This window comes from Urocampus carinirostris, chromosome 6 (assembly GCF_059441175.1).
Source record: "Urocampus carinirostris isolate Australia breed hairy pipefish chromosome 6, RoL_Ucar_1.0, whole genome shotgun sequence".
Taxonomy (NCBI): Eukaryota; Metazoa; Chordata; class Actinopteri; order Syngnathiformes; family Syngnathidae; genus Urocampus; species Urocampus carinirostris.
In genome coordinates this window covers 16,301,792-16,328,600 of record NC_142354.1, presented here as the reverse complement: position 1 = coordinate 16,328,600, position 26,809 = coordinate 16,301,792, and the positions used below count along the sequence as shown (strand labels likewise).

The following is a 26,809-nucleotide window of genomic DNA, read 5'->3' as shown; positions in this document are numbered from 1 at the left end:
GACTGAGGGGGCAATAGAGGCACTACAGGACTGCTTTGAATGCACAGATTGGGACATGTTTAAAAATAAAGCAGCCTAAAGACTAAAATACTAGTAGTTCTTAAGGGGAGAAAAGCGGTATCATTACGCGTAAAGTGGCCTTTTTTTGTGAGTTTGAAAATATATATTAAATAAAAACGTTTTTTTTCTACACATTAAGGGGTTAGTATGTAATATTTGTCCCCTAGATGTCGCTGGACTGTGCTAAAGAGTGTTCAAAACCACAATACTAAAAACTCCGGAGACTCAGAGTGACCAATCTGCAGGTGTTTTCTTATTTTTATGCCCAGCCTTCTGCAAAGAAAGAAGAAAAGAAAGGGAAAAAGTGGAAAAATAGAGGAAAAAAGACCAAATGGGAAAAAGGATGGGGAAATTAAAAAAAAAGAAAAAGGAAAAGGGCAGAGAAAAAAAGAAGGGATAAGTGTGGAAAAAGAAGAAAAGAAGAAAACTAGGAGGAGGGGGAGTCAGAAAAAGGGATAAGAGAAGAGGGAAAAAAACAGGTTTTTGTTTCTGGGGTACCCTTGGAAACAAGATGGCCGATAATCATGTCAGGTCCCGCTGGGTGCTCCTTGTGTTAAATATAAAATAATTACACATTTCTCCACATGCGAGTATTAAAACAACAAAATATTTTCATATGATAGTTCATCTAGTTTTTATTAAATAAATGACGTTTGTCACCACTAGGAGGCGTTAAATAACACACACACTGTACCTTTAACAATTGAAAACACTATATATATTTTCAAAATGGGATAATTTGGAGTATATTTATGTTAAAAAAACATCAAATAACATAATTTTTTGGTTTGAACAATTCTATTGACACTTTTAACAGCAAATAAACAATGTGAGGTTTGAACAAATTTTCTCGACACTTTTAACAGCAATTAAGCATATTTACAATTTTGTTATATCATTTTCTAACAATATGACGTTTGAACGATTTATGTCGACATTCTTAACAGCAATTATTTAAAACGCTGCTTATTTGAAACGTTAAATCAGGGGAGGCTTGAACATGATTTACTAAAACGAATTACAGTACACGTTACGTTGACATTTACATATTCGTAATAAAAAGGAATATCTAAGGAAGAAGGGGGGGTGTTGTTCCGTGTATAGAAATACCCCATAAAACGTTGCAGGATAAGGAGTGGTCGAAATTATTCTTTTATAACTCGTAAACTATGCAACCTTTGCTCAACTCACACACTCATAGCGACATTTCTCTAGTTCGAGAATGTCCCGCCTCTCTTCGTATCCTTGCATTCTGATTGGTTACTACTTCCACGAGAGCCCTACGTGATTGGATGACAATAGTCAATGCGCTTATCAGGAAGTGGTTGTTTTGCAATACCTCCACATTACATACACGGTACTATTTATTTAAACTTACTCTTTCTCTCGCCATTAAGCACCTTTTTTTTGTTGTAAACATGGCCAATGTCGACCTCGTAAGTGTCGGGAAGAATTTGTTGAAAAGTGCAGACACTGGAGAGGTAAGTTCAAGATACACTGAGTTATCCATTGTATTTTGTATTAAAGCAAGGGTGCACATACTTGTTCAGCATTTGAACCACTTATAAAATGACCGAGTCCGAATTTTCTACCAACCTTTAAAAAACAGAGATTAAAAAGCAAGCCAGCAATAAAAAAAGAGTCCTAATTGCTCACAATATTTTCAAAGCACGCCTAAATACACGAAGCATGCTGAATCTATCCATCATCCATCCATTATCTGCACCGCTTATCCTCAGTAGGGTCGCGAGGGTGCTGGAGCCCATCCCAGCTATCTTTGGGCAGGGGACACACTGAACTGGTTGCCAGCCAGTCGCAGGGCACACAGGAACAGACAATTTGCTCGCTCATTCACACCTAGGGACAATTTGGACCGGCCAATTAACCTGACATGAATGTTTTTGATACGTGGGAGGAAACCGGAGTGCCTGAAAGAAACCCACGAAAGCACGGGGAGAACACGAAATCTCCACACAAGATGTTCGATCTCATGACCTCAGAACTGTGCCGTACATGCGCTAACCACTGCGCCATGCGTAATCCAAATAAAAATAAAATATGCCGGCTATAACAATAGTCAAATTGTAATAAGTGTCGTCCTACATGGTTTTGATTTCCTCTCCATTGCAAAGAATATGTAATATAACCTCTACAATATACTTGATATTCATAAAGGAGCAACCTGTCCAAACATACAAGCCTCTGAAATACCAAAACAAACAAAAACAAAAAATCCTCCCCAAAAAAGACTAAACAAAAATTACACTAAACAAAAAGGAAAAAATATTTACATTGCCATACAAAAACACACACATTAACATAAATGTACATGTATATACAGTGAAAACATAAATATTTGAACACCCTGCTATTTTGCTATTCCTCTCACTTAGAAATCATGAAGGGGTCTAAAATTGTCATCATAGGTGTATTTCCACTGCAAGAGAGATATAAACTAAAAGGAAAAATGCAGAAATCACAATGTAGGATTTTTCATGATTTATTTGTGTGATATAGCTGCAAATAAGAATTTGAACAGATGAGAAAATGATAGTTAAATTTTGGTACAGAAGCTTTAGTTTGCTATTACAGAGGTCAAACGTTTCCTGTAGTCCAGGGGTGTCAAACTCATTTAACCTCGGGGGCCACACGATAGAACAAACATTCTTTCGGGGGTCGGACTAGAATTTTAGAGAGAGAGAAAAAGAGAGGAAGAAATAAGACAAAGTGAAGCAGAGAAAAAGAGAGAGGGTGGGACAATGAAAGAGAGAAAGGGAGAAAGAGAGAGAGAGAAGAGAGAGGGAGAGAGAATGTGAGGAAAAAAAGATATAAAGACAAATAGTGAGAGAGGGGGAAGAAAGAGAGAGAGAGAAGAGAGAGGGAGAGAGAATGTGAGAAAAAAAAGATATAAAGACAAATAGTGAGAGAGGGGGGAAGAAAGAGAGAGAAAGAATGATATCCAAAGATAAATAGAAAGAGAGAAAGAGGGAAGGAGAGAAAAGAGAAGGAGAGAATGGGAGAAGGAGAGAAGGGGAAAGCAGGAGAGAGCGAAAGAGAGAAAAGGAAAAATGGAAGAGAAAGCAAAAGAAGGTAAAAAGACACAGAGAGAGAAAGAGACAAAGAGAAACAAAGAACGAGACACAGAAAGTGAAAGAGAGAGAGAGACACAGAGAGTGAGAGAAAAAGGGTGGAAAAGAGAGAGAGAGCGTGAGAGAGAGAGAAAAACAAATAAATTCAAGTACCGGTACACCGTCTTTGTGAGACGCACCTGGCTTTGACAACATCAAGTGGACATATTTAAACCTGCAGCTCGTTGTACTCTTGCGCTTCTTTGAGCGTTGTCTGGCGGGCCAGATTCAATCCCTTAGCGGGCCTGATCTGGCCCCCGGGCCGCATGTTTGACACCCCTGCTGTAGTCTTTCACCATGTTAGCACACACGGCAGGAGGGATCTTGGCCCACTCCTCCGCACAGATATTCTCTATATCAGTCAGGTCTCTGGGTTGTTGCTGAGAAACACGGAGTTTGAGCTCCCTCTGAAGATTTTCGATGGGTTAAGGTCTGGAGACTGGCTGGGCCATGCTAGAACCTTGATATGCTTCTTACTTCTTGGTTTTCCTGGCTGTGTGCTTCGGGTCGTTGTCGTGTTGGAATACCCAGCCACGACCCATCTTCAATGCTTTGACTGAAGGAAGGAATTTGGTCCCCAAAATCTCACAATACACGGGCCGAGTCATCCTCTCTTTAATACACTGCACTCATCCTGTCCCATATGCAGAAAAAAACCCCCAAAGCATGATGCTACCACCCCCATGCTTCAGAATAGGGATGGTGTTCTTCGAATTGTACTCTTCATTCTTTTCCCTCCAAACACGCTTAGTGGAATTATGACCAAAAAGTTCCATTTTGGTCTCATCTGACCACAAAACGTTCTCTCATGACTCTTCTGTAACATCCAAATGGTCATATGAAAACTTAAGACGAGGCTTGACATGTGCTGGTTTAAGCAGGGGAACCTCTCGCGCCATGCATAATTTCAAATCACGAAGTCTTAGTGTATTACCTACAATAACCTTGGAAACAGTGTTCCCAGCTCTTTTCAGGTCATTGACCAACTCCTATCATGTAGTTTCGGGCTGATTCCTCACCTTTCTTAGAATCACTTAGACCCTACAAAGTGATATCTTGCATGGGGCTCCAATACGGTTGAGATTGACCGTCATGTTTAGCGTCTTCCATTTTCTCATGATTGCTCCAACAGTGGACCTTTTTTCACCAAGTATCTTGGCAATTGCCCAGTAGCCCTTTCCAGCCTTGTGGAGGTGTACAATTTTGTTTCTGGTGTCTTTGGACAGCTCTTTGGTCTTTGCCATGTTACAAGTGAAATTCTTACTGATTGTATGGGGTGGACAGGTGTCTTAATGCAGCTTACGACCTCAGACAGGTACATCTGATTCAGGAGGCTACATGGAGTGCATGTGGACTTCTAATGGGTGGACTAACAGGTCTTTCAGAGTCAGAATTCCACGTGATACACAGATGTTCAAATACTTATCTGCAGTTGTATCACACAAATTAATTGTTCAAAAATCATGCATTGTAATTTCTGGATTTTTCTTTTTAGTTTATCTCTCTCACCCACAAGAACTACCAAATACAAATCTCTTTTCACATTTCTGTCTGACTTTTCTATTGTCGTAGAATGTGGAGCTGCAGTCTCTGTGGCGAGACCATGCGGTGGTCTTGTTCTTCCTGCGGCGTTTTGGCTGTCAAGTGTGTCGCTGGACGGCGGCCGAGATCAGCAAACTGGAGCCTGACCTGAGCGCAAACGGGGTGGCGCTGGTGGGCATCGGACCCGAGGAGTTCGGCCTGGACGAGTTCAAAAAGTTGGGCTTCTTTAAAGGAGGCAAGCCTTGTTCCTTTGACACACTTTTTTTTCTGAAGTAGGGTTAAATACTATTGGGGAGTTGACAAATATGCAGCCCACGGGCCATATAAGGTTTTTAACTCGGCCCGCGGGACAACACCCAGAGAAGCACAAGTGAAAAATAGGCTACAGTTTGAAATATGTCCACTTGGTTGACAAAGCCGGGCATCATTCGCAAAGCAACTGGAGCCCATATTACTTATTATCTCTCTCTCTCTCTCTCTGACTTCTCTTCTTTATTTCTCTTTCTCTTTTTCACCCGCTTTCCCTTATCTCTTTTTTTGTCTCTCTTTGTCTACATCTGTCTCTCCTTTTCTATTGTTTTTCACTATCCCTCATTTCTCTTTCTTTCTCTTTCTCACTCCCTCTTTTTCTCTTTTGCACTCTCTCTCTTTCTTTTTCTCTTTTTCACTCTCACTCTCTCCTTTTCTCTTTTGCACTCTCACTCTATACTTTTCTCTTTTTTCTCTTTTTTCTCTCTTGTCATTCTTGATTTTTCTCTTTCTTTCTTTCTGCTCTCTTTCTTTTTTCTTCTCTTTTTTTGTTTCTTTTTCTTTCTTTGTATCTTTCTTTGTATTTTTCATCCTTTCTTCCTTTCTGTTGTTTTGTCTAGCTGTCTTTCTTTCTTCCTTTGTAGCTTTCTTTCTTTCTTTGTATCTTTCTTTCTTTCTTACTTTCTCTCTCTCTCTCTCCTTTTCTCTTTCTTTCACTTTTTCTGATAGGCCAGTGTTACTATTCAAAAAAATAACCGAAACATACATTTTTTTTAGCTATCTATGTTGATGAGCAGAAGAAATGCTACAAGGATTTGGGCTTCAAAAGGTGAGCCAATCCAATTTGACCTTTTCCCACCGCTCTATGCTTTTCTTTCATTCTGAAATCCGGGGTCCGATTCTTTGTTTTTAATCATGCACACAGAGGTGGATTTCCAGTATGATCGTGTTGACGCTAAAGAACCTATTAAACGAAAGAAATGTTGCAATAATCATTTTTACATAGTTTATAGGCGCCTCAGTGCTTTAACATTATACTGTTCTAGGCCACAGGATTATACAAATTTAAGTATGTGTTAACAATGCCCAACTGAGTTCAAAAAGCTTCTATGCTTTGTTTTCTGATGCGCTTATCTGTTTTTATGTTACTTTTAGCATAGGTGTTTGGGGCGGAACACATTAGGTTTGGGGAATGAGGGCTTGAGAGTGACGTCATGCCTCTCCGTGCAAGTGTTTTTAAATTTCTGTTTTTTAGTAAAGCATGAAAATGGTGAAAGTAAGAAATGGCCTGCCTTGAGTCCAAACACCAACTCTAACCCCAAAGAATATGAAAAAAAGTAGAGTTACTTGTGCATCATGGATGAGCTGAGTGAGGCTGCAATGATGGCACAAGCCAAGAGATGGTGTCAGAGAGGAACAAAGTTTCAAATTCAGTCCAGCTCATTTAACATACTCAAAAAACAAATAAAATGGTTAAAAAAATTCAAAGAAAAGAGTTAAATCGATAAAGTAGTCCCTAAAACGAGTTAAGTTGTCTGCTTTCTACCTCTGAAGACAAACTTGATCCTTCTATTACTGATTTTTCCAGTAAGACAATCCTTTATGGGGCTGCACGGTGGATGAGTAGTTGACGCATCCGTGGCACAGTCCTTAGGTCATGGGTTTAGATCAGACCTGGGCACTCCGGTCCTGGAGGGCCGCATGTCCTGCCAGATTTTGAAGTTTGCTCTTCTTTAACTCAGGTGATACAAATTATAACCTTGATAGCAAGCTAGCAAGTGCTCGTTAATGATACTGGTGATTGGAATCACCTGTATTGGATCAGAGAAACCTCAAAAATCATGCAGAACATACGGCCCTCCAGGACCGGAGTGCCCAGGTCTGGTTTAGATCCAGCTACCAGCCTACCTGTGTGGAGTTTGCATGTTTTCCCCGTGCCTGCATCAGTTTCCCCCATCACTCCGGTTTCCTCCTACTTTTCAGAATCATGCATGTCAGGTTAATTGGCCGGACTAAATTGTCTCTAGGTGTGAATGAGTAAGTGAGTTTTCTGGCTGGTAACCAAATCAGGGCGTCCCCTGCCCACTGCCTGGAGATAGCCAGGATGGGCTGCAGCATCCCTGCGACCCTAGTGAGGATAAGCAGTGAAGGGGGCGGCACTAGCTCAGGAGGTAGAGCGCTCGACTTGGGATATTGGGTCGCAGGTTCGATTCCTGGCTCCTCCGTGTTATATTTCGAAGTGTCCTTGGGCAAAACACTGAATCCCTAATGCCCCCAATAAGCAGGTAGGCGCCTTGCATGGCTGACCACCTATTGGTGTGTGAGTGTGTGTGTGAATGGGCAAGTGTGAAGCACATTGTAAAGCGCTTTGGGAGGTCTTCATTTTACTTGAAAAGTGCTATATAAATGCAGACCATTTACCAGATAATGAATGGATAATCCTTAATGTACATGTTTCTTTATCTGTTGACATATTTTCTGCTGCCCTACAAAGTGTCTGAGCTCAGAGTGTCAACTTGACTTACCAGGTACACGGCTTTGAGTGTGGTTCCGGCTTCGCTAGGGAAGAAAGTACGAGATATAGCTTCAAAGGTAACTAACATTACGTCACGCGCTACCATTCGATGAATATTTCCACCAACACTGTGTTTCTACTGCTTCAAATGCAGGCCAGTGCTGATGGTATTCAGGGGAACTTCTCAGGTGACCTACTCCAAAGTGGTGGCCTGCTCATCGTAGCTAAAGGTAAATCCCTCCAAGAAACAATCATTGATTTATTTATTTTTTTCAAAAATACTTTATACACGGTTATACACGGCTTGATAAGTCCTCAAAAGCATAAATTCAATATTCCAAAAATAATGCCTTCATTGGCATTAAAATGAGGTGCTGTATTTCCATCCTAGTATATTTCTTGTATTTCTGAAGTATTTTTTTTATTATTACTGTAGTTTTGTAGTACTGTATTTCCGTAGTCATAATGCATGGCTGTACTGTAGTTTTAAATGTATACTATTTCTCCCATAGAAGTATTTTTGTATGGTAGTGTTACAGAGGGGTATTTTTGTGGTATTTCTGTTGTAATCATTGTTTAGTCATATTTTTTTGGTCGTAATATGACTGTAGTAGTATTTATGTAGTATTTCTATAGTATTTCTTTGTAATCAGAATGAAAACTAAATAATATGTTAGGCCCTGTTTTTAAGGACTTAATTATATTTAGATATCTGTATTTAGTTTTGACTTGACTAGTAATTTTCTAGTATTTTTTGTAGTACTTTTATTGCAGACACTCAAAGGGACAATTAGGACTTGGCACAAAAAAAACATTTTTTACTTGTAATACTATATTTACGATTATACCGTCATTATATTTCGACCATTTTTGTTTTGCCACCCCTGAACTGGGTGCTGAGCCTCCCCCCAAAGCTCTGAACCTAAAATCGCCGATGACGGGACTGACTGAGGCCTTCATTCCATATACTGTAAGAATATTCATTGTGTTGAAGTCCGTCCACAAGGGGGCATTCTTGTTCCATATGAATTAAAGCCGTACTGACTGGTTTTAGGTACGGGCGAGGCGGGCAGCCGCACGGGCCGAACTTAATTTAAAAATCTAAAATAAAATAATGATAATTATTATTATCAATGTGCGCCGCAACTCAGTTTTGTAATATCTAACAACATATGACTTTGCGTCTTGTCAAATGGGCGCCCCTTCGTTGCAGCTTTAACGCTAAATTGGCAGGCTTCTAAATAAATAACGCAAATTATTCATAACTTTGAAAATACAGGCCAACTGCTGTGCATTTTTCTTAAATAGATTAAATATGTGATACTAAATCTATTTAGAGGTTACTGGCCCTACTGTAATCACCATCACGAAATACAGGAGTAGATTGCTTATGATGATAATATCCATATTTGTTATATTATTTATCTTTATTTTTTTAAATGCACACTCTTGTTTTGGTATTAAAGGCGCTCACGTGAGACTTGCATCTAATAGTACAGTGCGCCGGAGCGGTCGCATCAAATAGGCCAGTGCGCAGTATGAGCCGACGATAAATAATTCGGACCAAGGAGAGTGCGCCCTTTAAAACAGTGCACCAAATGGGTGTGGAGATGCGATACAATCATGAGCTTTTTCTATTTTAACATTGACTACCGGCATGCAACACATGAGCTTCATCTCGTTTCTTCTGTTTTTCTCTTTTTTCCGCTCCGGACTCTTGTTGCCATTTCGCACAGGTGTTCGCCAAATTGGGAATGAGGCATAATCGAACATATCACTGGGAGGGAAGAGGGGCATCATGAAACTGGAGATAGGCCGGTGCACAAAGCAAATTCACCCCTGTTCGTGGGAAATTTGGTTTATGCTGCTTTTGTATTGTTTAAACCATGTTCATGCGTATTACTAACACTTTTACCACTTTAAACTTTTTTCTCATGGCCCTGACTTCTTTTGGTGCCCTGCTGGACACTTGATACCCTACGCAGTGCGCGTTATGTGCGTTTGCTGGGCTACGGCCCTGATATTATCGATGGTTTTGCATCAAGGAAAGCCTAGAAGTTTAGTTTTTTTTTTAATTATACAACTACTTTCTCTTTAGCATGTTTTCAGCATTTTTAGCATATGTGATTTGCTACATAAAATATAAGTCAATTTTATCCTTTCATATTATTGTTCGCTTTCCAATGTTCAATGAATATTTGCCATTTTGCCACTACAGATCGTAAGTTGCTTCAGTGCTATACTTTGTATGTTTAAGGTTTATCTAAGTATTTTTAAGGCTTGTATAAATAACCTGTATTGTTTTGTTCTAAAAAATAACAATTTCTTAAAAAACTATTCTCTGTAAAGATAAATAAAATGAAGTTTAGCTTACTTTTGGAAGATGAGCTTCAAGAGTTAGGCGACTTGCTCCTCCATGATAGAGAGTGGCCGAAAAAAAGCAATCCAATCATTTTCTCAACCGCATCAAGCTTTCTTATTCCACTTTCATTTCAAAAGAAAGGGCTAGCCTCTTCTTTACACTTTACACCAACCATATTGAATGGATGCAAGAGTTATTAAACAATAAAAATGTCAACGTTCTTAGCGTGCTGGAGAGTATAGAATGTATACACATGAACTGGGTGACCTCTCTGAGCGCCGCGCGGCAAAAAGTAGCACGACAGTACTGTCCTCTACTCGGAAAAAGGTGCACACAATACAAAATCTAACTTACAGCAATGTCCGGAAATTTTTCGACATCCCGAAAAAATGATTGTATATACTGTTTTATGTAAGTCTAATGGTCCTAAGTAGGGGAGCGTCGGTATACTGTATAATGTTTGTGTGCATTTCGGGGCTGAAACTTTGAGGCCTGGCCCAGTGAAAGACGTGTTACAGTGAAATTAGGCACAGTCAAGTTTGCTTGTATAACCCTTAATCACATGGAGTCTCAAACGGCTGCACAAACCACAGATTATGACACCATCCCCTGATCTAAAACCTACATGAGGGCAAGGAAAAACTCAAAAACCTCAACATGAGGAAAATGATGAAACCTTGAGAAGGGACCGTTCATGAGGGAATCCCCCCTCCAGGATGACCAGGCTGCAATGAATGTTGCATTACCAAACAATGCACAATACAAGTATTCCTATTGTATTTACATTGCTACTTGTTTGGTTTGACTCTTGGCTTTCATACCAACACAGTGGTGATAGAAATATACACGTATATGTTTTATACTGTCATAATTTGCAATGTCGTTATTTAATCTAAAATAATTTATTTTTAGGGCCTGAAATCGTTATTTTAAACTAACTCTAGTATGGGGAGGTACAACTATTATATGACAACAGCATTCATGATATTATTGTATCTGTATCAATCGATACTACCCTGTATTCATTTCTATTGGATCAATACAAATATCCCCAGTATTGCCCACCCCTGACACTCATGGACATCTTGCAATTAAATAAAAAAAACATGGCAGGGTTGCATGGAGGATAATCCCATTGGGGAGGGGCAGATTAAATATTCGTTCTCCTACTCCTGGCCGCTTATTTTGAACTACAGGTGAGAACGTCGAGTGCGTTTAAGGATGCGGCTGTTCCCGTCGCGAGCATAGAGATACTGTAAAAAAAAAACATGGCACATTCTGTTGTGAGCTCTGGTTAATGGGTAACTGTTAGCTTATCACCTTCAAAGTTCATTGCAAGATGTAGCTACTTCTTTCCACAACTCCAACAAATAAAGGCCATACAATTACTCTATATTTTTTATGTTCTTTCGTGTTTGTTTTACGTTTTTCCTTTCCTTTATTATGTTTTTTTTTTTTTTCCCTTTTCTTGTTTTTTCCCTATTTGTGTATTCTCTCAGTTTTTCTGCATTCTTCTTTGTTTTTTTCCCTTTATTCTACCTTTGTCTCCATTTTTTCATAGTCCTCTTTTTTTCTTTATTTTTCTAGCTAGGCGAAGTCATTTAAAGCAAGATGTTGTGTTTTGGTTACTTTGAGACTCTGTTGTTTTGTCTTCTTCCTTGTGCTTTGTAGCATTTGTTTTAAGTTGCACGACACATCGAAATCTAGTGGTCAAATGATATACAGTGTCCCTTAAGTGAACCCTACACAAATTATGTATTCATTTATTATTGATTGATTGGTTTATTTTCATATAAATTCAATATGTTTTTGTTTGTTTTTGTGTGTTTTTATAGATGATTTTTTGTAGGAAATGTTAGTATTTGAAAATGGTAAGACATTCTTCTCAGAGCTTTTCTTGTGTGAAACTCAATTTGTCCCAACCTCACCCAGGCCCTAGCTCCCGCGGCCCCCAAGTAAATTAAGTTTGAGACCCCTGCATTACACTATCATATATGGCAACTAGATGTCGGTTACCTTCCTTGAGTATGTTTGTTGTCACTGTTTAAAAGCTTAAAGTTGCTTATTTTGATTCCTCTCATTTGATTTTAATAGAGATACAGGTTTTAGAGGCCAATGATGACCTTTATTGGTTCTGTCTGCCTTATTAAATTGCACATTCAAATCGCAGGTAAATTTGTTGGTCTGCAAAATACATTATTCACATTATTCTTTTAATGTTACAGAATGAATTGGAAAATTGGCCTTAAAAGTGCTTGAATTTGAACATGAAACAGGTCTACAAACCTGGTGGTCTCTGGTCTCCAAGGATATCCGCCACAAAATAAGAAAAATATGTCCCATTGCTTATTGTGTTTAATATTTTTAGTTTCCCAATGTTTCTTAATTTCTCAGGTTTTACTCTTAAAAGATTTACTACAATTACTTCATCAAACGGACTTGATTAATATTTGTCTGTATCTTCTCTGATTGCTAAGGTGGGGAGAAGACTCTTCTGCATTTCGTCCAAGACTCCCCAGGAGATTTCGTACCTTTGGAGGACATTGCAAAAGCGCTGTCCATTTCGTCCCAGGCGAAAGAGGGCCAGAGGCCAGTGGTAAGCCACACCAGTGATATTCTTGAAAAAAGTCTGTTTCACGAGATAGAAAGGCCCCTCCCAGTGAAGGATTAAGCAAAAAAATCAGGAAAAACATGTGTTCCCTAGCCACGCGTCAGTCTCTGTTGGTTTTACGTCAGCGCTGCTGCACGCTTCCAACCGGCTTCTCTGTGGTTGTTACTCTGTCGTCATGGCTCATCAGCCCTTTCATGATGGCGCTGCAGATGAAAGACGACTTAATTGTTGAAAATCATTCTTGCGTCTACGGTTTAAAGAAGCAAATACTATTGAGCTAGTTACAGTGTAGCTCAGTAGTATTCTTGTTTGAAAACAGGGTTCCCCAAGGTACAGTGGCCGAGAGGTGCAAAACATTTTTACATTGTGTAAAAGTCAAGTCATGTTTATTTGTGACGCCCTTTATCACAAGGAGTCTCAAAGGGCTGCACAGACCACAGATCATTGCAAACCGCAGAATGTTATTTCACCATCCCTTGATCTAAAACTTGCATGAGGGAAAGGAAAAACTCAAAACCACAGTCATGTGAAGTCATGTTTGTATATTTATATACCCTTTAATCACAAGGAGTCTCAAACGGCATCACAGACCATAGACTATTGCAAAATACAGACTATTATTATACCATCCCCTGATCTAAAACCTACATAAGGGAAGGGAAAAACTCAAAACCACAGTCATGTGAAGTCAAGTCATGTTTATTTGTGACGCCCTTTATCACAAGGAGTCTCAAAGGACATCACAGACCATAGTCTATTGCAAAATACAGACTATTATTATACCATCCCTTGATCTAAAACCTACATGAGGGAAGGGAAAAACTCAAAACCTCAGTCATGTGAAGTCAAGTCATTTTTATTTGTGACGCCCTTTATCACAAGGAGTCTCAAAGGGCATCACAGACCATAGACTATTGCAAAATACAGACTATTATGACACCATCTCCTGATCTAAAACCTACATGAGGGCAGGGAAAAACTCAACCTCAACATGAGGAAAATGAAGAAACCTCGAGAAGCGAGCACACATGAGGGAATCACCTTTCCAAGATGACCAGGCTGCAACAGATGTTGCAATAACAAATAATTCACAGATATTGTCAACGTGAAATATAGGTCATTCATAAACTATAGAATAGAAGTGTGTTTTAAGCCTGGATTAAACAGTTCCACTGAGGTTGCAGATCAAATCTCAGTGGGCAGAACATTCCACAGCACCGGGGCCGGAATAGAGAACGCTCTCGAAACGGGATTTCTTCTTGGCTCTTGGATTTACTAGTAGACCAGCAGTTTCAGAGCAAAGGCTCCGGACCGGAACATAGGGGGATATTCAATCTGAAATACATGAGGGAGCAAGTCCATGCATGATTTTGTATGATAGTAACAGAACCATAATCTTATCTCTTAAGCTAACAGGGAGCCAATTCAGGCTAGCTAAAATCGGGGTCATATGATCAAACTTTCTTGTCCTAGGTGACAGCGAACGTGTCATGTTTTGCCCGTTTTGTGGCGATTACATGAGCCGCTTAACGCAGTTTGGCTTTTTGTGTGGTCGGTCCTTGGCGTTTTTAAATACTGTCGCAGAGAGCGAGAACGAGAACATTAGCTCCATCAACATTAGCTCTTCGTATCATCCGCTTCTCACAGTCACTTCCGGTTTAAGCCCGAGAGTTGGGAGATTCCCTTTCCGGTAAAATTTTCGATGTAAAAGTGTTTTGGGATTTGTAGAAGTTTGCTAAAATGTAAAATTGTTTTTTCAAATGTAAAACTGTTTTATACAAAGTGTTTTGCACCTCCCGGCCACTGTACCAAGTTCTTAAAAACTTGCAAAAGTCTTAAATTTGATAACTGCAAATTTGGGCATTTTTTCTCCAAGTCTTGAATTTAACTCTCAATGTTCAGTTTTTTCCTCGTCTTATCTGCGCGATAGAGCTAATAACTATAAGTAAACTAACATAAGTATGGAACATTGTGTCATATAATTATTTCTCATTTTCTATGACTTTATCGATCAATGCAATGTTTCGGTCAGATTATCCAGAGTAGCCTAGATGGTAGTGTGCCCGCACAAAGAATGACAATACAAAGGAAATTATTATTAGAATAGAATAGAATAGAATAGAATATACCTTTATTGTCATTGTTACAAAATGGGTTAACATATTGTGACAACGAATTTGGGCATGACACTCCAGTTTTACACATTCACAATGAGGTATGAGCCAAGAAGATAAAGGAACAGAGAAGATAAGGTTATAAAACAAGGGGGATAAGGCTATAGTTATAATTTACATGGTATTTACACAAGAAATGTCGGCATGTGGGATGTTACATACAGTGTTGTCGTGAATATTGCATTTGGTGCAAAGTCATCATAGTGCAAAAAATAGTCAGCATATGCATTGGTGCAAACATAGACAACATAGTGCAGAAAAAAGGAAATGGTCAGACATTGTGCAAGGTGAGCAGTAAACGTAGTGCAGTCGACATGTGCAAGAACATAGACATTAGTACCATTATATTCGTATGAGGTAGTGTTGGCACAAGTTTTCAGGTTTTTTGTGCTGTGTCTGTTTTGAGCAGTGAACAAACATAGTGCAGACAGCATGTACGTGAGTACCATTTTACATTCGTGTGAGGTAGTTTTTTGCAACAGTTTTCAGTTTTTTTGTGCGGTGTCTGTTTAGGGTGGTAATGGCTGTGGGGAAGAAGCTGTCTCTGAGTCTGTTTGTTTTTGCTTTGTGTGACCTGTAGCGCTTGCCGGAAGGCAGCAGGTCGAAGAGGTGGTGGCCGGGGTGAGAAAAGTCCATGATGATGTTTTCTGCTCTGCTGAGGTAGCGAGAGCAGGCAATGTCCTCCAGACTGGGCAGAGAGCAGCCGACGATTCTCTGGGCTGTTTTGATGATCCTCTGGAGCTTTTTCCTGTCTGCTGCTGTGCACCCAGCATACCACACCGTGATGCAGTATGTTAGGATGCTCTCCACTGTGGCTTTGTAGAAGGACACCTGCAGCTGCTGTTTTAGGTTATTTTTCCTGAGCAATCTCAGGAAGTGCAGTCGCTGCTGGGCCTTCCCTACCACCGCTCTGGTGTTTGCAGACATATTATTATTATTTCCGTGTTTTCGAAAATGCAGCATTATGTTAGAGCTTTATGCACAGTCAGTCTTTGATCCGCTGTCGTCGGAGTAACTTTTGGATTGGAAAGTGTAGTTTTAACCCAGTAATTGGGGAGCTTTTTGATCCAAAGAACCATAAAAGCAATATTATTTAGATTTGTTTCTGAGAGAGAGAGACACACAATATATTTCAAGACAAATTTTAACAAAACCGCTGAACCCGCTCTACAGACAAGCTAATTGTTCCACGTATTTTATTTCACTGTGTGAAAATTGATAGTTTCATGAAACATATAAATTAAAAATAATGACAGAGCCTGTGTCCCTTATGAATATACCACTTAAAATGTGACTTTCTCCCACAGTTACTTCAGAGTGTTGACTCAATTTTGTCCTAAATAATGGTTTCAAAACAAGGTGCAAGCAAAGGTATTTTATAAAAATGTCCCAAAATACTGCATACGAGGATACCAATGTAATTACCATCAGTGCAGACAGAGATGGCCAGAGGAGAGAGAGTGCGTACGTCCTGTCCTGTGTATAGCCCCGCCCATTCCTGGCGCTCACCCAATCACACTTCTCTAGGTAATTTGCTAGAGCTTCTGGGTACAAAGTTTGTTTTGGGTTACTCTGTGGCTTTTCATCATAAACTGTTTCACCAATGAACATAGATTGTTTAATGAGCTTCCATATTCAAGAGATTCAAAGTGTTTATTGTCATATGCACTGTAAAGAACCACAATTCCCTGCGCAATGAAATTCTTACTTTACTGTCCACACAGTTGCCAGCTTAAGAAATCTAAGAAACTATATACATGTATACATAAAATAATATTTCCAATATCAAAAGATAGAAATACAAGATTAACTCAAGATGAGTTAAGGTAATAAGATTAAAATAAGATAAAACACAGTTGAAAGTGACTGTAGTGCAAAAATAGTCACAGTATGGTCCAGTTTAAAGTGTCTGTAGTGTAATGAAGTGTCTGTTGTGTGCCGAACGTGTCTGTGGTGTATTGTTCGATCAGCAGTCGTTTAAGAGTCTGATACCAGAGGGGATTATTTAGCAAATTAAAGCAAAAACGGGGTCTGCTGTTGTGACACCTTGTAAACTGTAGTTAAAATTGTGTCTCATATATAATGGACCGAACCTTGTTAATAATAGTATTGTCTCTGCTTTTAATGTATAACATGTAGCTCAGCATAAAGTAATATAATAACAATCGCAATTCCGTTTTATCTCCGAGCTCTATGTACTCCTCATGGCTCACGAGCCATAGGTTCCCAACCACTTGTTGAGTGATTTGAAATTTAACTGGTTTCAGTCTGTTCCAGAGAATACGTTTGGGAGGGGTTGCCCAGCAGACGTCCGTAACCCGTCGCGATGGGGGTGTCGGGCGCGGTGGGGATAACGGGAGCAGTCAGGAGCTGACCTCCATCATGGAGTTGCCCAAATGACGTGCTACTCCGCCACCCCAGGCGGTTCCGTTTAGCCTCTGTACAGTCACCCGCCTCTGCGCCCACCCGCAGCCCAAAGTGGACCGGGAGGGCGCGGGGGCTTTAGGGATCGGTCCTTATTTGTCCCCAACCCCATGAAAAGGTCTTAAAAAGTCTTATATTTGAATGGAAAAATCCTGGGGGAACACTGGTAAACAAGAATTGACCATTTTTAACGTGGAGAGCTCAGTCGCCCGCCCCCCAACCCGCCATCCTCCATTCCTCCAAGTTATGTGTTTCCTGATTAGAACCTTTCCTTTCACATTCATTTTTAACTATGAATTAATGAAAACAACATACAGAGAATATCTAACTCAGCCCAGAAAATCATTAGCTGCTCTCTGCCCAGTCTGGAGGACATTGCCAGCTTGCGATATTGCAACAGAACCATTGACATTTTAAAGGCCTTCTCTCATCCCGCCCACCACCTGCCCTCTGGTAGGCGCTACAGGTTCCTTAAATAAAGGACTGACAGGCTCGGAGAAAGTTTCTTCACAAAGGGCCATCATCACGCAACTTTGGAGTTATTGTTGCTGTTAACTGTAAGCGCACTAATTTTCATTGCACCCTTTATACGATGCCCTTTTTTTAATTGGACCAAGTTATGCCCATCTCTAAGCACTATGCTGTATCTATCTTTGAATTTGTACCCTGGAGTGCCGTGCCTAATCTCGTCGCATACAATGTTTCACTGTTATTAATGATAACAAAGACAATTCAAACTAATTCATGATGTTTACTAAAAAGATGGCCATTTTTTCACTCTCAATGAAAGGTTTGACAGTATCTCATGCTTTATATGAGTAGAAAGACAATTATCTATCTCTGGTAGCCACAAAAGCAGGCTTTCACTGATCTTCGAATTCAAATTTCCTTTATTGTCATTGAAATCAACGTTGTGAAACATTGTATGTTACAAGATTAGTATCATTAATCATGTCAGCTGATTAATTACTGTACTAAAGGCTTGAGATGTTCATCAGTGTTATAGCTAGACATGACAGATATAAAATAATCCCCAGAAAAATAAAAACGTCTATATTTATTTAACTTAACAGCGACCGGAGTTGCTTTCCGAGTTGGAACAGGATGCTTCTCCTGCAACTGGAAACCATATAAATCAGTACTATGTTTCACAATTGGGGAGCAAAACCTTACCCTAAAGAATGGTCTGGATAAAAATGGGTGCTGCCAGGTTGTACTTGCTCAAGACACAGGTAGTGGTGCCCCTACGGCCCTGGCAGTGAAGAACTCTGTGAACCGTAACCTTTGTATAGATAATTATTAGAAACACACCAGTGTGCAGTAAAAATTGTTGAGATGTTGGTTTTAAATGATGGCTGAATAAATGGTGAAGCCGAATTTTCTATGCTGAAACATACTGTATTTTATGTTTCCCCTGTGTAAAAAGCTCAACTAGGCATATAACATGTAGTATGCTGCCCTCGCTCCTAAGTTTCACCGATTTGGCCGAACTACACAGCTAGCAAATGACGTTCTGGAAAACCAGACCTCTTGGCTTTTGACTGCTCTTTATTCAGGCAGTGGCCTCGATCACTACCCTTATAAGGTAGTCGACAAACTGAAACAAAAGTACAAAAAAGTACCGTAAGCTTGATTATACAGAAACATTTTGTGCTAAGCTAACACAGGCTAATACAAAAATGTGTACAAAATCCTACAATAAACAAAAATCAGTATATCCAGAAAGTCATCACAATCTGCTCCATACTTGCAGACCATAATATTCCTACGCAACAACAAATGGAGGAATTTTCACAGAGCGTAACAAAACTATTAACATGTTGAACTGTAGAGGGCGCTTAAGACCATTCTATATTTTCTCCCACAAGGCAGAACATGTCGTGTTCCTCCCCACAATCATGCCGATTCCAGGTGCCGGGGGACTGAAAAAATTTAGCTTTAAGGTTGACCGAGTTGGGTCATATCTAGAAGAGCTCTTACGTCACCGGATGAAAACAAAGACTCGTAACAATGGCCGGTCCCATCGAAAAACAGGCAGTGATTGTCGTGAACAGCGGTTGCATAGCGCTCATTTCTGCTTGGAGAAACAGGAACTTTACTTATTATGTCGCTGGGGGACTTGTGACTATTTTGTATGAGTTGTGTGCTTTGCTCATCAAACAATGCGTGAGGTAAGTTTACCAGCCATTGTGTACAGCGTGTGTTTCTTTTTTTGCCTTCACCTCCTTTTAGGTAGACAATTGTGACTTTTCCCTCGTGTTTTTCACTGCGTGTCTTGCAATTGGTATATTGTCCAGCTCCCCGTTAGCGCCTGGGTTCCTGAAGGCTTCCAGTTTTGTTTGGACTAGATAAGCCCCGTTTGCAACAGCTTTCCTGTTGTCCCCATTGTATTTTTTTCCTGGCTGGGTTTGTGTTTGTTGCCGTGGGTGTTTTTTGTTGTAGGTTCCTGGGTAGCCTGGCTGCTTACTCATGTCTTCACTTACCCAGCCTCTCGTTTTCCCACTGATCTGTCCTAGCAAGCCCTCTTTAGCTTCCAGCTAGCCTGCTGTGATCATTTGGTATATTCACGGCTTGGTTTGTGTCTTTTGCCATGGCCTTTTTTCTTGTTGTTGGCTCCTGGTCATCCTGGCAGCTTACTGCATGCTTTTGGTCCGCCAGCCTACTGTTTTTCCGCCGATCGGCCCCTGTTATCCCTTTTTAGCAGCCGTCTTGCCTGCTGTGTCCCGGCTGGTTTAACTCCTGTTAGCTCTGTGTGTGTTATTTTTGCCCCATTTGTTGTGCCATTGCTGCACCCACCTACAAGACAACACCTTAGCATTCTCCACAAAAACTATTGAAACTTGTCTTAAAACACTCTAAACCTCTTTGACTAATTAAAGCGTAAACCAATATGATGACTTGGTTGCTAGCATTCTTCACATGATGTCACAGCTCAGAAAGTCAAAAGACCAGACAGTCTTTCTTCAAAATGCATTATGAATTTAGAATAATTGCGATATACCAATGAAATATATATATATATATCAATATCAAAGCGGCGCTGCCACGAGCGGCTGCCTTTTCCAGCAGCTGCCCTATTGTTTTATTGTCTGCTCCTATCTTCGGTGTTTTTTCTTCCCGTTTTGACAACTACACTATGGATTACTTCTATCCTATGGACATGGGTTTTAACGCACAAGAAATGCGTGTATTTAAGGAATTTCAACTCCTTGCCCTGAAAAATTCTCGTGCCGGCGTGATGAAGGGGCCTATCGTGGAAGAAAAGCCGGAGCTAGCGAAGCGGCTAGCGGCGTTATAAGTCTTCGGTACCATCCGTAATCATGGTAAATGCGAACTCACGACCAAATAAGATCATCGAGTGCTGGTGGAAAACATCGAAGCGCACAGGGAGCGCAGTTGCTGTGTTTTGCGGAAACGTGGCTCACGTTTAGCATTCCGGACGCTAACGTGTAGCCACCCGGAGCTACCCGGAGCAATCCGGCTTCAACGCCGCTAAACAGAGACACGAAAGCCGGGGGGAATCGGAGAGGAGGCGGACTTGCTAACACGAGGTGGTGTATCCCTGGATTTTCACAAAGAAAAGTTTTCCATCTGCCGCAGGGATGTCGAATTTTTGGACTGGCGTGACGTCATCCACTTCGCTACAAGCACCCCTAGGGCATCATGTTCATCTGTTAATAAACAACGGGGTAGACTGCTGGAAGTGTGAATTTCCCTACGGGGATGAATAAAGTATCTATCTATCTATCTATACCGTAAATATTATGCAAAAACATGTACTTTTTTCTCGCATTTTGTAAGGTTTAGAATTTGGTTATCCCTTTAAACTGTGAGTTTCACCAGGCCAGCGTCGACGGTGACCGGGACATTGGCCACACCCGCCGCACACCTCGTCCTTTCCAAGTACGGCAGACGTCCCCGTGACTTGTCTGACGGGCAAGCCGACACAAAAGCCTTCGTTGTTACACCGTGTGCTCCAAATGCTAACAGAAAGAGGGTGCTAGTCACAAGCCCGGGGATGCGCGCGGATGCACGCTGCTACTGAAAACTCGTGTACGTGTCGAGGTCGACAGCTGATGCCGAGAAATTGCGCTTATTCTCAAAATTGACTGGACACGTTTGTGTCGAGGGCAAGGTCTCCTCCGCGGCGGCTCTAAACACCTTCTGACATCGATTCGATGCGGTCGAATTTGCGATGCTGCTCACAGTTTTTCTGCAAATAAGGGACGACTTGAGCTTCAAGGCTTTGGGGGTGTTGAGCACCCAAAGTGTCTGGTATGTTACCATTTCAATAATTCATGAATAATTAAATAATAAATAATCTACCTGCGTGTTCTCAAACACAAGCTGTTTTATTACCAAAAAGATGAGAGTTCAGTATCAGAAAAATCTGTATCAATTCTTTTTTGTAATAATAATTGGTTTATAGATTATCCATCTATCTATTAACCCCGGTCATATCCCTCAAGAGGGGTGACCAACAGCAAGACAAACACATACAAAAATAAAGAAAATGAAAAAAAAGGGAAAAAGTAGCAAAAATCACACAAAAATTTTTTTGGACCATGGCCAACCCTAATGCCCGAACAGCCAAACAAGTTAAGCACCTCGACACCCAAGTTGGTCATGCTTGACTTCTGCTCTGTAGATCCTCTTCAACATTCGCTCCCCATCCATCCTCTCCATGTGTCCAAACCAACCGAGTACTCTCTTGGTTTATAGATAATCCATCAAAATGTGATATCAATGTTGAGTAGAATAGAATTGTCATTATCGTGATTGATATCAACGTTGTGAAACATTTGATGCAATCCCGGGTCAAACATGTAATAAAGACTTTGAAGAAGAAGAAGATATGACCGTCAGGATGAATAGGCAAAAAAAATAATCGCAGCGTAGTGCTTAGAAAACTGGCCATGGTTATAATAATAGCGCAATGGAAAAGAATAGTGCATTGTAACATGAATGTGGTCATCAAAATGAGGAGAAAATACATGCATCTCTAAATACATCTTAAATTTCATACTGGATGGGATGATTTTAAGAGAGTGGTGCTTGGAATCAAATGGACTGAACCATTTCAAGGCGGTAAGGTATTTCCGACACTACGTTGTTCACGTTTTGTTTTTTTTAAACTAGCGTTTTTCATCATATTTAAGCCTATCCCGTCAACATTTTGGAGGTGCTTGGCTTGAATTCGGGAGCAGGTTACGACCATACTGCAATGTGTTCCAAAAAATGTACACTACATACATTCTAGCTGCTGTTAACATCATCATTTTTTTGTTTTTTATAGACTGAACCATTGAACCGAGTGATGGCAGCCAAACTTAAAGGAAAGGAAATGTACCAGGTTTCTTACTGGTGCTTAAAATCCTTAAATGCTTGAATTTAAATGTTGGGCTTCCAAGGTTTGAAAATTGCTTGACATTTGGGTGAGGTGCTTGTAAAAGCTTGAAAGGGCTACAATGTTTATAAAAAAAAAAATCTACTTAAAAATGACACCAACACTGCTTTCTGGTGGCTTCACTTTGGCATTTCTTCTTGGACAGGTGCATGCTACACCTAAACAGGGCACTATGAAATGCATATTAGCACAGGGATTATGAATCAATTCTGGACATTTATTGTTGGCCGTGCAAAAAATTTTAGAAAAATTAAGATCCCAAGAGCCAAGAAGAAATCCGCAGGTTCGAGAGCGTTCCCCATTTGGGCCCAGGTGTAGTGGAATGCTCTGTCTTCTGAGATTCGATCTGGAACCTCAGTGGAACTGTTTAAAGCTCGGCTCAAAACATATTTATATTCCACGGCTTATGAATGACCTATGTAATGTGTTCAGGATGTCTGTGTTATGCACCATCCTGGAAGGGGGATTACCTTGTGTACCTTTATCAAGGTTTCTCCATTTTCCTCATGCTGAGATTTTGAGTTTTTCCTTGCCCTCAAGGAGGTTTTAGATCAGGGGATGGTGTAATAGTCCGTGGTCTGTGCAGCCCTTTGAGACTTCTTCTGATTAGGGAAGCATGTAAATGTTGAAAAGAAGGGGGCCAAGCACTGAACCCTGCGGAACACCGCAGGTAACATTAAAGGGCTCAGATGTCATTTCACCATATTTACCACAGTGCGTCCTATCTGAGAGGTAGGATCTGAACCACGAGAGGACGGTTCCTGAGAGACCAATCCATTTTTCCAACCGTTCTAGTAGGATATTGTGGTGCACTGTGTCAAAAGCAGCACTAAGATCCAGCAGCAGCAAAAGTGATGAAGCGCCAGAATCCATTGACATTAGGAGATCATTTGTTACCTTGATCAGAACTGTCTCAGTAGAGTGGTTAGCCCTGAATCCTGATTGCATGGATTCAAAAAGGTTATTCTCGGATATGAAAGCATTCAGCTGCTGTGCCACTACTTTTTCGAGTACTTTAGAGAGGAAAGGTAGGTTTGACACAGGTCTGTAATTACTTAATATTTCTGGATCAAGGTTGGGTCGTTTCAGTGTGGGTTTAATAACGGCGGACTTAAAAGCTGCTGGAACTACACCTGAGGAGAGTGATATGTTTATAATATTTAGAACTGAAGGTCCAAGGACGCCAAAAAGACTTTTAATAAGTGAACCTGGGAGCGGGTCGAACTGGCAAGTTGTCGGTTTGGCCGCATTTACCACCTGTTTGAGATCATCAAGTGACAGTTCACTAAAACCGGCCATTTTCCCAAGGCAGCCACCCTGTCGTGCATCTGTAAATTTCAGTCCTTTAATATGTGTGGTATTAATAATTTCTTTAGCAATTTCTTCCTGTATGCATTGAATCTTCTTAGTAAAGAAGACCATTAAGTCCTGAGCAGAGTGTGTCGAACTATCTGCAATAGTCTGTTGCCTTGTAAGCGATGCTACAGTGTCAAAAAGGGCTTTGGCATTGTTCTTTTGAGACGCAATCACCTTCGAAAGGTAGGCCGATTTGGCAGAGGCAAGGGCCGCTTTATACATTAACAAGCTGTCACACCAGGTTTGATGGAAAACCTCAAGCTTGGTAGCGCGCCATTTTCTTTCCAATTTCCTGCATTCTTGTTTAAGGGTTCTAGTTTCATCAGTAAACCAAGGCGTGCGTCTTTTAGGACGTGATTTTAGTTTTATGGGCGCTATTGAATCCAGCACACTAGTCAGGGTCGTATTGAACTCATTCATGAGTGAATCAATCGAGCCATTGTATGTAGGAAAGGACGCAACTGCTCGAGGAAGGAGTTCAAAGAGCTCAGAAACTGTGCCAGTGCTTATATTGCGTCCGCTAAATACTTCAGCTTTTTTAACACTACACTTAGCTAGCATCTCAAATGTAACTAAATAATGATCCGAGATAACGGTAGTACACGGTAACACCATAATGTTTGAGGTTAAAACTCGAGTCAGAATTAAGTCAAGCGTGTTTCCATCTTTATGGGTTGGTAAATCAACCAGTTGATTAAAACCAAATGCATCAATTAGAGACCTAAACGCAATAGTAAGTGAATTGAGTGGGGAGTTCATATGAATGTTAAAGTCTCCCATAATTATAATTTTGTCTGCATAGGTTACTAGTTCAGACAAAAGTTCAGCAAATTCGTCTAAGAAAGTTGTGTATGGCCCAGGTGCACGATAGATAGTTATTACATAAATTGACAATAGAGAGGACCGCATCACAAGAGCCTCAAACGCCTTGTAATTATTCGAGGTACGTGGATTAAATTTGAGCGATTTTTCAGAAATGAGCGCAACACCACCACCCCTTTTCAACGTGCGCGCTACATGGCTACTCTCGTAGTCTGGGGGAGAAGCATAATTTAGCGCTAAGTACTCATCCGGGCGTAACCAAGTTTCACAAAGACCCATACAGTTAAGTTTATAATCACGAATAATGTTATCAACAAGTAAAGCTTTTGGAGCAAGCGATCTAATATTTAACAGACCAAATTTCAGCTTTGCTGAATCATTTGACTTAGCTGAACTCTTTGTAGTCTTTGTCGAAATCTTCAAAAGCTGCCGCTCTTGTGGCTTTTCGTGTGGGTTGTCCGGCGAGGGATGAATGGTGGAATTAGTTACATCCTCGCGTCCTTCCTCGCGTCCATCTTGCTGCTTAGACTTCGCACGCTTCACACATCTGCCTGCACGGCAACCACGCTTCTGTTTTCTGTCCTTACGGCGCCGTCGTCGTTTATTAAGCGGAATAGCCGTCCACAAGGATGCCGGGTCTCTTTGAAGTTCGCTCGGTATATCATAGGCGTTATAAAAAGTGCCCGAAAAGTCGAAATTTAGACGCCCACCCAACCGAATAAGTTCGTCCCTACTGTAAGTATTTTTGGCCACACATGTGTCCAAAAGTGAAAGCAAAAAAGACAAGAGAACGGCAATAAATAGAAGATTAGCTGGACAACGAGCCGCAAGCATGTATCCATGCGCCGCCATGTTGGATCAGTTCTTTGTCAAATTATGGCATTAGGTTTTATCTCATTGTCACAGTATTTCTAGTCAGGATACCAGATGTGTTGGAGAAATTTGAAAGTGAATCCAAATCGGTAAACATTTTGTTTCTTTTTTTTTCCCAGCTCAAACCATTGTAAGTGACAAACATTTTCAACACGTGCGGCCATGCAGTTATATATTTCAGGAGGACTGAATTACTTCCCACAATGCCTTTCTCTTTATTCAGTTCACAACAAAGTAGCATTTTAGAATGCATTTACTTTTTTTCACAGTCTGAGGGCCATAACTCTGTTCAAGTCTATAAAAATAAAAAAAGAAAGAACATATAATTGAATGATCAGCTAAAATGTGTATGCATTTAATGGGACACCCTGTATCGAAATGTACTGTTTACACATTTTCGGTTACATTTGCACATAAGTCAGATGTTGCCAATGCATGATAGGAAAATGGTCATATGAGTACCCCAAAGAGAACCATAACTGTTATTTATTTCAAAAGTATTTTTTGGTGAATCAGGGAAAAGAAAGAAATCGAAAAGTAAAAAACGTGTCACTTTTTTTCTTGCAGTGCAATGAGGATGTTTGCACTCGATGAGGACGTCGCTGTTCAAGCTTAATTGTGACAAGGCATCCTAACATTCTAAGTGTCATCATATGTTAAGGCGTTAGCCTTGAGTTAATGCTTTAACTGTGTCAGATGTGCCTGAAAAACACATTTCCATTTTTCTTTCATGATCTTCAATTTTGCAATATTTACAATGTAAACATTTTTTTTGAAAAACAAAACATTGAAGGAAGATATATATTTTTCACATGACAACATTTGCAAGAAATGATTTAAAGGAATATTAGATTGCTATTAATTTCAATTTTGCTGAGGTGGGGCGGGGACTTTATCCATTAGGGTTATATTATCATACAATGGATGTTTTATACATCATTTTTTAAATTTCGGTGTCTTAAGTGCTATAGAGATACATTTGGATTTTGTGTGCTTTTGTTTACTTTTACGTCATGACAAATTACGTAAACAAATGTAATTATACCAGTTTACATCCTCTTTAAAATGTCTGTTATAATCACTTTACTGCTTGCCTAGGAAATATCTAAATCATGTGATGTTAATTGAAATGTTTCCATGAATACTTATTAAAAAATTCCAAAGGGTCTGTCAGCTTCCTTTCACTGCTTCCCCCCTGTTTTCGCTGCGTCCAGACATGTGCTATCATAATTAACCAATCACATTTCAGCCATTACCTTGTTGGCATGGTCAGATATCTACCCGGA

At 40.3% G+C, this 26,809-nt stretch overlaps 1 protein-coding gene across 1 annotated transcript; it reads left to right on the top strand.

Moving 5' to 3' along the window:
* The first annotated feature begins 1,343 nt into the window (after positions 1-1,343).
* On the top strand, positions 1,344-26,691 carry prxl2b (peroxiredoxin like 2B). The gene is made up of 7 exons (XM_088337134.1): positions 1,344-1,541; positions 4,761-4,965; positions 5,757-5,808; positions 7,508-7,571; positions 7,649-7,724; positions 12,334-12,452; positions 26,091-26,691. Exons 1-7 carry the CDS (start codon positions 1,353-1,355, stop codon positions 26,115-26,117), a joined length of 732 nt encoding a protein of 243 aa, XP_088193260.1. The 5' UTR covers positions 1,344-1,352; the 3' UTR covers positions 26,118-26,691.
* Positions 26,692-26,809: the final 118 nt, after the last annotated feature.

What these genes read in the sequence shown, in the direction of transcription:
- prxl2b (XM_088337134.1), top strand. Translation starts at nt 1,353, where the DNA reads ATGACAATAGTCAATGCGCTTATCAGGAAGTGGTTGTTTTGCAATACC. An exon ending in GTTGGGCTTCTTTAAAGGAG is followed by an intron (nt 4,966 to 5,756) that starts GCAAGCCTTGTT and finishes CATTTTTTTTAG; the next exon opens with CTATCTATGTTGATGAGCAG. An exon ending in AAGAGGGCCAGAGGCCAGTG is followed by an intron (nt 12,453 to 26,090) that starts GTAAGCCACACC and finishes TTTTTCTTGCAG; the next exon opens with TGCAATGAGGATGTTTGCAC.